Raw genomic sequence first — 10,254 nt, 5'->3', positions numbered from 1 at the left:
CCAGTTTGGCACCACTTTAAGTGCCCTGGCTCAAGACTATGGGATTCTGAGAGTTGGAGTTTGTTGTGGGGCTCAGAGCAGAGTCATGTGTTGTTTGGTGGGAAAGCATTCACAAGTGCAAGGCTAACAAGTGTCATGATCAGTGGCTCTTATTCCTATAGAGACTCAGCAGCAAGCCTTTGCCCAAAAGCAAAATGGCTCCCAGAGCATCACTCCCATCCTCTCGCGAGGCTTTCCTAGGGTTGCCATGGCAACGGAAGACGCACAGTGGATGCAGGTAGGCCTGGCTCTTCTGCTGCATCCAAGAGGTTTTGCTGCCAGAGGCAGAGCAGCAGCTGGGTCTCTTTGCTTAGGCACTTTGGTATTTATGCCTCTGTGTGTCTGCACTGTAGAAATGATCCTCTTTGAGCCCCCTTTAAATGCCAGGGCTCCATCCTATAGATTTTGGGATCTGCAGTTTGGTAGGGAGGCTTCCAAACCTTGCACAAATGTAAAGATCCCAGGATTCCAGAGCCTGGAGTCACTCACTCAGGGCTCATCTGCACTGCAAAAGTAATCTAGTTTGACGCCACTTTAAGTGCCGTAACTCCCATCCTGTGGAATTCTGGGATTTGCAGTTTCATGGGAAGGCAGAAGGCCTTGCAGAAAATGTTCAGGTTACAGCTAAAAATGGCCAGTTGTTGTGCAGCGGCCATACAGTGTTGCAGTCGAAAAGTGATATTGTCAAGCATTTTGTTAATGGTTTCTCCATGCTTCCTTTTCCCCGTTGTTACTGTTGCAGTTTTAATTGTATGTAATATATGTACGTGAACTCAATGCAGTGGGGACATTTTTTGTTTGTTTGTATATTCTGCTGGCCATAATAATAATAATAATAATAATAGTCAGCTTGAAGGCAGACAATAGCAACTGTTAACCATGATGCAGTTTGCAAAACAACAAATGGAAGAAGGATCCTAAGGGCTGATCCTGTCCCATTCTTGCACATCCGCACTAGAGAAACAATCCAATTTGAGACCACTTTAATTGCCGTGGCTCAGTGCTAGGGGCTTCTAGGAATTGTAGTTTTGTGGGACATTTAGCCTTCTCTGTCAGAGCAGTCCGGTGCCACAACAAACTACAAATCCCAGGATTCCATAGCGTTGAGCCATGGCAGTTAAAGTGGGGTCAAACCGGATCATTTCTGCAGTGCAGATGCGGCCTTGGTCTACTTCTATTATTATTATTATTATTATTATTATTAAGTTTATTTATAGAGTGCTGTAAACTTGCACAGCACTATATACATACAATCAGTTAAAAACAAAATAAGATAAAATAAAATAAACCTGCCTAAGGCGTACATTCTACTAAAATAATTTAACAAAATGTGTATTAATATATATTAACGTGAAATAATAAAATAGAGCGACGAATAAAAATAAACCTACGCTAACCGGTTCCCAGTCCTGAGCACCAGTTTATTCCATGCATCTGAGGAAGTGGAACCAAGTCGAGGAAAGCTTATGCTACAATGTCTTTCGTACAGTTTCCTTCCAAGGTGCTACCCCACAGGGTTGTTCTGTGGAATTATTATTATTATTATTATTATTATTAAAATAAGGGACAGTGCAACGTATGCCACCCTGTTTCCTTTGGAGGAAATGCAGAATATAAATCGATACATTCGGCCCTCCTTATCCACGGATTTTTTTTAATCCACGGATTCAAGGTTAGAAAATAGGTTTTTAAAAGTGTAATTCCAACTAGCAAACCATGATTTTCTACTTTATATAACGCATACCATTTTGCGGTGCTACAGTATTTAATGGGACTTGAGCATCCACGGATTTTGGTATCCACTGGGGATCCTGGAACCAAACCCCAGCGGATACCAAGGACCCACTGTAAGTTGTCGTTGTCATTTTCTCTTTTTATTAGAGGGATAGGTGTCTTGCTTCAGCGGCGGAATCCCAGCCTTCCCATGGCTCTCTCAAATTCTGTGCAACATGCTGACATCTCTGGAAATTCAGTCAAGCCAGTGAGCATCACAGTGCTGGAGGGACGTGACTTGGTAAATGTTGCTCCGAAAACAAAATCCTGATGCATCCTGAGAGTTTAGTATTTTAGCTCATAGAATACTATCACTGTGGATCTTCAGGGTATGGTAGAGCAATTTAAGTCTTGAAATATCCAAACTGTCAAAGCCAAGCCTGTTAGGATCTAGCTTTAAATCTGCAGAGTAGCAGAAACGTGCCCAAGGCCTGATTCCCACTACCTTTTAAACCAGACCACAATTCCGTTTGAACCAGTTCCAATGACCCTGATTCCCACTTGAACCAAATCGCTTCAGCGGTTCAGAGAGAGGGGCCATGCGCTAGACCCATTTAACCCACGTCTTTTTGACACTGTTTTTTTCCCTGAGTCTTTTTGGATCTGCTCAAGTGTGAACCAGATGCAGATCGGAATCGGTTCAAATTCCCCTTCGGCCGGCTGGAGTCGAATCATTTTGAATCAATTCATTCATGAATGGGAACCACAAGCAGGTTATTTTGATGACAGAAAATGTGATCAGGGCAAGTGTAGTGTAAACCACGATCAGATGTCGAATCGATCCATCGATTTAGATCACACACTGATTTATCTAAAAGTGGGAATGAGGCCAATGTTCGGACCACTGCTGCAGCTTTGCTGTAGGCATCTTTCCTCTTCCCTTCTGTTTATCCCACTGTTGATGAATATCACACGCAATTGCACAAATAAAGTGATATCGGAAATGCATTGTTGTTGAAATCCCGAAAGTAAAAAAGATGCGCATGAATGCTTCTTTGTGACCACTTTAATGGCAGGTTTTGTGCGACGTCGCGTGAAATCATTTCGCGTAATTACGTGATTTCTCACGAGATAAACTCCCGATCTCCTTCATGTCATAAACTCCTATGTGACAACATCTTCCTCTCCCACAGAAAGGCATCAAAGGAGATAGCCCAGTGACCTATGTGCGGGCTGAATACAATGGCGTTATTCTTGGGGACTCCCCCAAAACGGAGGCTTCACCGGAAGGGCGTGTGAAGTATAATTTTACTATCACCTTTGACTGCAACCCTGACGGACCCCACTATCTGGATGACATTGCGCACAAACCCTTGCTCTGTGAGTAAGAATCGGTTTTTCTTGTTTCCAAAACAAAAGCAGAAGGGCATTTTGAAATCCTAATTTCAGGGCATCATAGAGGTACAGCCCTACAAGACCAAGAAAGGGACATATGTGGTCTCCACTCAGCCCTTCAGTAGTTGCCCATTTCTCTCCCAAACCCTTTGGGTACATGCCAGATTTGAACAGAAATTAGAGTAATTCAGATGGTGTAAGGCAATAGTATTTTGAGGATCCCAGGTATTTGACGGAGAGGATGGAGAGCGTAACCGCTTGTTTTTATTCAAAACAAAACCTGGGACACATTTGCACTTGTGAAATGGATGGTTTCTGCGCAGCAGAATTTAAACCCCTTAAACCTTAACACGTTCTGCTTGCTCTTCCCAGTGACTTTAATTGAAGTCTTGCCAAAGGAAAAGAAGCAAAAAGAGGAGAAGACGGTGAACCTGGGCCAAGCTGTGCTGGACCTTTTGCCTCTACTGCAAGGTGGGCGATCATTTCTCTATCCTCATTTAGCCCTTTCCCTGGAAGTTACACAGTGTGTCTGGGTGCAAAATGCACAGGTGCGCATTGAAAAACCCCTTTCAACTGTACCGTCTTCTTGCTCATAGGTAAATCCTCAGCAATTAAATGGGAACTTCTCCCAGCTAACTATGTGTTGGACCACTACTGCAGCTTTGCTGTGGGCATCTCTTCCCTTCCCTCCCTTGTTCATCCCACTGTTGATAATTATGACAAACCCAGTGTAATAGTTTTTGTGGGTTTTTTGGACTATGTGGCCATGTTCTAGAAGACTTTGTTCCTGCCATTTGCCAGCATCTGTGGCTGACATCTTCAGAAAATGTTGGCATGGAAGAGAGTTGGGTATATATATGTGTGTGTGTGTCTGTGTCTGTGTCTGTGTGTCTGTGTATATAATGTCTGTCCCTGCATGTATGTATGTATGTATGTATGTATGTATCCAACTCTCTTCCATGCCAGCATTCTCTGACGATGAGTTGGGTGTGTGTGTATGAGTTGGGTATATATTCTCTGGAAGATAGTTGGGTGTATATATACTTTGTGACTCTGCCTTTACACACACACACACCCTACTCTCTTCCATGCCAGCATTCTCTGAAGATGCTGGCGAAACGTCAGGAATAAACTCTTGTAGAACATGGCCACAGAGCCCGAAAAACCCACAAAAAAAAACCTACGGATGCCAGCCATGAAAGCCTTCGACTTCCTGGCATAATACTTCCCAATCTATCCCTTTTGAACCAAAAAGAGATTTTTCTTTGTGACATCTTCTCAGTCCCTTTTTCTTTCCCCGCAGGATTGTGTTTATTCAATGCAACGCTTCCGGTGTACCCTCTGCCTGGTTCTCCCCTGGAGACCCTTCGACCAGATGCCAAGGTTTCCTCTATTTTGAGTTTTGTTTTGTTTTTAACGTTCGGAGGCATGCTTTCAAATTAATGCTGAAGCTGCACATGGCGATATAATTTGGACGTCTCTATTTTGAAAGGATTGGCAGTTGACATTCTAGTTCTTTTTTGATTTAACACAATTTTATTGACATAAAATAATTACATAACATATAAACAAAACATAAAAAATATGCATAGACATAAACATTAAAAAATGGGGAGAGTATATATACATATGCATATATTGGTATGCATATACATATTTAAATAATTTCTTAAATCTAAAAATAAATGATGTTAGAGACATTTTGTGTTTCGTAATCGTTTCATTATGTGATTGTCATTTTTTGCGTCAGATCCTTTTGATTTTAGACATTGCATAGACCACCTTTTCGGACGGTACTTGAAGAATATTTCCCAGTCCTTTTCTCATTCTCAGTCAAAGTTAATCTATCAAAGACATTCTAGTCCTAAGCAAATTATTTATTTGTGTTATTCCTTTAATGTTCTCAGTACAGCCCTCTGTGATGCCTGCATGGTTGCTGTGATAATTTAAAATGGTACATAAATGATGTTGAGACTGTGATCCCTCTTTTCTAGTGTGCCATCGATGTGTCGGTGTCTGTCCCGGAAAGTCTGCTGTCTCCAACACAGTTGTCTGAAGGCAATCTTCTCAGGGTTACTGTCGAAGCTGCTTACGCCGTTCCCGAAATATTTGTTCCAGTAGGGCCTCCACAGAACTATATGGTTGGCTTTCAGGTGCCAGCTGTTGGTGAGGTGAGTCTGTTGTTGTGGCACTACATTCCTCTATTCCTCATTACCTCCAGCTATGACTTCATAGAATCATAGAATTATAAGCTATGGAGTTTATCACAAGGGAATAATCCCATGCAGAAACTGAATTTAAACTGCAAAAAACTCCATTTCAGATGACGTTGGGGGTTAATCCGAACAGAAAGGTGGGCAAAACCCGCAAAAGCGGGTTGATTTTCACACAACGTGAGGGTTAATGAGTAATAACGCAATATTAACCCAAACAGAAAGTAGATAAAACTGGCTCCTTTTTACTTTGGGAAAATCCTGAGAGTAAAAAGGAGCAGGCTTTGTCGAGTTTCCATTCGGGTTAATGTTGTGCTATTGTGAAGTCAAAGGCATTCGTGGCGGGCATCCATAGTTTTTTGTGAGGTTTTCGGGCTATGTGGCCATGTTCTAGAAGAGTTTGCGCCCTTTCCTGGAAGTAAAAGGACCTAGAAACTGTTGTGCATTCACTGGTAACCTCACGACTTGATTTCTGTAACATGCTCTACATGGGGCTACCCTTGTGCCTAGTCTGGAAACTTCAACTAGTGCAAAATATGGCAGCCAGGCTGGTCGCCGGAAAAACTAGGAGTGACCGAATAACACCCATCTTAAAATCTCTTCACTGACTGCCTATTAGTTTCCGGGCACAGTACAAGGTGTTGGTTATAAACTTTAAAGCCCTACATGGCTTGGGTCCAACCTATTTGAGGGATCGCCTGCTTCCATATAATCCGCCCCGTACCCTCAAGTCCTCTGGGAGGAATCTATTGCAGCCTTTAAAAAACAGACTAACTGCTACTTCCCAGAGGGCCTTCTCTGCAATTGCTCCCAAACTATGGAACGGTCTGCCAGACGAGATCCGTCAAATTGCAAGCTTAGACAGCTTTAAAAAAGCTGTCAAGACGGATCTCTTCCGGCAGGCCTTTCCCGAATAAAGTGCCCGGCCACAGAATGACTGCCCCCCACATCATGTACCAGCCCACCGCTCTGTCCTCGTATTTTGTGTGTGTGTGTGTGTGTGTTTTAAATAGATATTTTAATTGTACATGTTTAATCCTGTTTTAAGGGGGGAATTTGGGACATAATTTTGTAAATGTGGATTTGAATATGTTGTGAGCCGCTTTGATTGCCTTGAAAAGCGGGATATAAATAAAAGTTTTATTATTTATTATTATTATTTGTTTCTGACGTTATGCCAGCATCTGTGGCTGGCATCTTCAGAGAATGCTGGCATGGAAGAGAGTTGGGTATATATATATGTGCCCCTGTGTGTGTGTGTGTGTGTGTATCTCCCACTCTCTTTCATACCAGCATTGTCTGAAAATGCCAGCCACAGATGCTGGTGAAACATCATGAAGAAACTCTTCTAGAAAATGGCCACATAGCCCGAAAAACCCACCAAAAACTATGTTGTGTTATTGCTTATTAACCCTGACATGTCTGAAAATCAACTTGAAATTCAGTTTCTGTACAGGATCCTTTTTGTGTGACAAACTCCATTGAGTTGGAAGAGACCCTAAAGGCCATCCAGTCCAACCCCATTCTGCCATGCAGGAACTCACAATCAATGTATCCCCAACTGATGGCCATCCAACCTCTGCTTAAAGATCTCCAAAGAAGGAGACTCCACCACAATCCAAAGCAGCATATTCCACTGTAAAACAACCCTCTCTCCTCCTAATGTTGAAGTGGAATCTCTTTTCCTGCAGCTTGCATCCATTGTTCTGGGTCCTGTTCTCTGGAGCAGCAGAAAACAAGTTTGCTCCCTTCTCAGTATGACATCCCTTCAAATATTTAAACAGGGCTATCATATCACATCTTAACCTTCTCTTCTCCAGGCTAAACATACCCTGCCCCTTAAGTCGCTCCTTATAGGGCACAGTTTCCAGACCCTTCACCATTTTGGTGGCCCTTCTCTGGACACCCTCCTGCTTTTTAACATCCTTTTTGGATTGCAGTGTCCAGAACTGGACACAGTACTCCACAGTATGGTGGTTGTTTTTATTCTCATGTTCTTGCTAGCCTTGCTCTTGTGAAAGTTGAAGGATGCCATGCTGGAATGATTGTATTGTAACCAGCCGGCAGAACATGGAGAAGTGCACTCCATGCATTCAGTGTAACTATTTTTTTTTAAAGTGTATGTGTGCCGCCTTCTTCCTAGCTTGCTCTATGCTAACTGTATTAGTTTGCTTATTCCGTGAATTAAAGGGCCTTTTTTTTCAATCCATTCAGAAAGAATGCCCTTTCGTGTTTAGGAACGGGCTTTTGAAACTCGGAGGTGAGAAAGAACCAGTCCCCCGACCAAAGAAATGGCCGGTCGCCAACATCTTAACATCCGGAGGGCTGAACATCCCAGATTCTTTTATCGTCGGTGGTCCGTATGAGGAAGAGGATGGAGAGCTGACCGCAGCGGAGGTAACTTTGCAAGAGTGGAGGGAGAGAGCATCACCAAAATAGTTGCTGGGAATCGTAGAACTGTGATAGCAGCCAGGCTAAGCCAGACTCCCCTCCACATCTCCGAATCCTGTTTTATGGTGTTGAATATAAATGCTGAAAATGATCATTATACCTATCGTATATATGAGTTGACCTCATATACAAGTCGAGGCCCGAGGTTTTAAATCCTGTTTTAAATCCCATTTCTGCATGGGATGCCTCCTGTGTGATAAACTCCATAGCTAATTTATCTAATGGGGAATCTGGGGTTTTCTCAGTGCTGGAGGCTTCTAGAATCACTTCTTTCTTTCTTTCTTTCTTTCTTTCTTTCTTTCTTAGGACAGGGAAGTCAGGATTCAGGGAGAAATTGTCAAAAAGCGGATCGTGTGGGATTTGGAAAGGCGCTGTTACTTAGACCCTGCAGCTGTACTCTGGTGAGTCTGGGGTTTGTATATAAGTTAAAACAATGAGCATCTGGGGAAGTATCCTCTTTTGGGGTCAGTTGATTTTTGGTATTATTATTATTATTATTATTATTATTATTATTATTATTATTCATTTGATTTGTTGATATGCCTTGGAACAATCCTAAGTGTCTTTCTTTTCTATTGTAGCTTTCGAAAGCGGATTGCAGATTCTCGGTACTGGCCTGTGGAGATCACCCGAGTTCCTATGGTCGGTTCCACTAAAGGAAAAGGTGGAAAAGGAGAGAAGGTAAAACATGTATTTCGCTTCTGGGAGAAAATGATTAAGTTAGATAAGCCAAATGTTAGGCCAAACAGTATACCATAGAAGGCCGTTCTTGCTAATATCCTAGTTTGAAAATGAAAATGGAAGGCTGCCAAAGAAAAATGTCATCACACTTTTGTTAAAGTGCTGCAAGGTTAGAAAGCGCAAAGGTGGGGAGTGGCTTCCACTGTTTATTCTGTGTTTTTTTTACTTTCTCTACTAACTCCTCTTGAGCTTTTGGAACCGGAGATGAGGAATTTATTGATGTAATTTCTCACCCATTTCCCAACACAGGACTCAGGTTTTGATTTACAACAAATTAAAACAAGTACAATAATATCAGTCTTAATAAAACGATCAATTTCCAGGGAGGCGGAGGAGGTGGCGCTGGAGGAGCCGAGGAAGAGGCCATTTCTTTTCATGGTGTAGCTTTTGTCAACTTAGTGCCTTTACTGTACCCTGGAGTGAAGCGGATTCGGGGAGCCTTCCGAGTTTTAGCCTACCATGACAGTGAGGTGTTTGAAAAGGTAAGAACCTGTCCTATGCAACCTTGCTTTTCCTTTTTGATTGTCATAGCATCATAGAGTTGGAAGAGACCCCAAGGGTCATCTAGTCCAACCCCATTCTGCCATGCAGGAACTCTCAATCAAAACATCTCTGACAGATCCAGCCTCTGTTTGAAGACCCCCAAAGAAGGAGACTCCACCACTCTCCAGGGTAGCATTTTCCACTGTCAGACATCTCTTACTGTAAGGAAGATCTTCCTAATGTTTAGGTGGAATCTCTTTTCCTGCAGTTTGAGTCCACTGCTCCATGTCATAGTCTCTGGAGCAATAGGAGACAAGTTGGCCATATAACACCTTTCCATATCTTTAAATATGGCTATCATGTCACCTCTTGGTCATCTCTTCCCCTTTTGAATGTTTTCACTCAGAAAATGTCAGCTTTCTAGATGTTGGCAAGCAAAGAGGTAGACAAGCAAGAGCTTTTTCTAACATCTAGGTTGCATCAATAGAGGTATAGTGTCTAGATCAAGGGAAGTAATAGTGCCACTCTATTCTGCTTTGGTCAGGCCTCACCTGGAATGATATTATCTCCAGTTCTGGGCAACACAAGTTCAAAAAGGATGATGAGTTTAAGTTCTCACTAGATAGAAGCTAGTCGCACAGTCACACAAAACCCACCATTAAAGTGGTCACAAAGAAGCATTAACGTGCATCTTTTTACTTTCTGGATTTCAGCGACAAAGCATTTCCGATATCCCTTCATTTGCGCAATTGCATGTGATAAACATTCATGCAATCATTTGTCATTTTTACTTTATTTGTGAGATGCTTTAAATGCACTTTAATCTCTCTTTGATGCTGAAATGAGCCCCAGTGTGATAAACTCATGTCAACACACAACTTGATGGTACAGTCTTAACAGTTTTCCTCTGTCCTCTTTTGCTTCAGACCAAGGTTCTCTTCAGTCTTTTTCGTGATGTTGGCCTCCAGGGGACGCTCAATAAATTTGGACCCATGGGCATGTATGTCCCACATACGAAAGCTTTACTTGGGAAGAACACCAAGGATGACAAGCCTGGTAAAGAAGCCATCATAAGAAAGGTGAGTACAGAGAGAAATTCCATGGACAAGAGATGATGTCCTGATAAATCGGAAGGAGAAATTTAGTCGGCAAGAGAAGCAAGAGAGGATAAGAGCTCATGCTCTGGTCAACCTTCCCATTTCCCACGCTTAAGAGATGC

At 42.4% G+C, this 10,254-nt stretch overlaps 1 protein-coding gene across 1 annotated transcript in view; it reads left to right on the top strand.

Annotated features, from left to right (window-relative positions):
- The first annotated feature begins 282 nt into the window (after window positions 1–282).
- Window positions 283–10,254, top strand: part of LOC149306334 (cilia- and flagella-associated protein 70-like) — a 28,162-nt gene continuing 18,190 nt past the window's right edge. The window contains exons 1-11 of the mRNA XM_089540694.1: window positions 283–361; window positions 1,921–2,053; window positions 2,946–3,132; window positions 3,520–3,618; window positions 4,451–4,530; window positions 5,142–5,318; window positions 7,575–7,757; window positions 8,118–8,212; window positions 8,393–8,492; window positions 8,876–9,034; window positions 9,962–10,114. Of these exons, the coding sequence (XP_089396820.1) occupies window positions 1,964–2,053; window positions 2,946–3,132; window positions 3,520–3,618; window positions 4,451–4,530; window positions 5,142–5,318; window positions 7,575–7,757; window positions 8,118–8,212; window positions 8,393–8,492; window positions 8,876–9,034; window positions 9,962–10,114 (1,323 nt within the window). The 5' untranslated portion in view covers window positions 283–361; window positions 1,921–1,963. The remainder of the gene's footprint in view (window positions 362–1,920; window positions 2,054–2,945; window positions 3,133–3,519; window positions 3,619–4,450; window positions 4,531–5,141; window positions 5,319–7,574; window positions 7,758–8,117; window positions 8,213–8,392; window positions 8,493–8,875; window positions 9,035–9,961; window positions 10,115–10,254) is intronic.

Source organism: Sceloporus occidentalis, unplaced genomic scaffold (genome assembly GCF_023333645.1).
Source record: "Sceloporus occidentalis isolate IW3139 unplaced genomic scaffold, rSceOcc1.0.p SCAF_10, whole genome shotgun sequence".
In the NCBI taxonomy this organism is placed as follows: Eukaryota; Metazoa; Chordata; class Lepidosauria; order Squamata; family Phrynosomatidae; genus Sceloporus; species Sceloporus occidentalis.
Note: the sequence above shows the minus strand (reverse complement) of the source record. Positions and strands in the feature narration are given on the sequence as shown.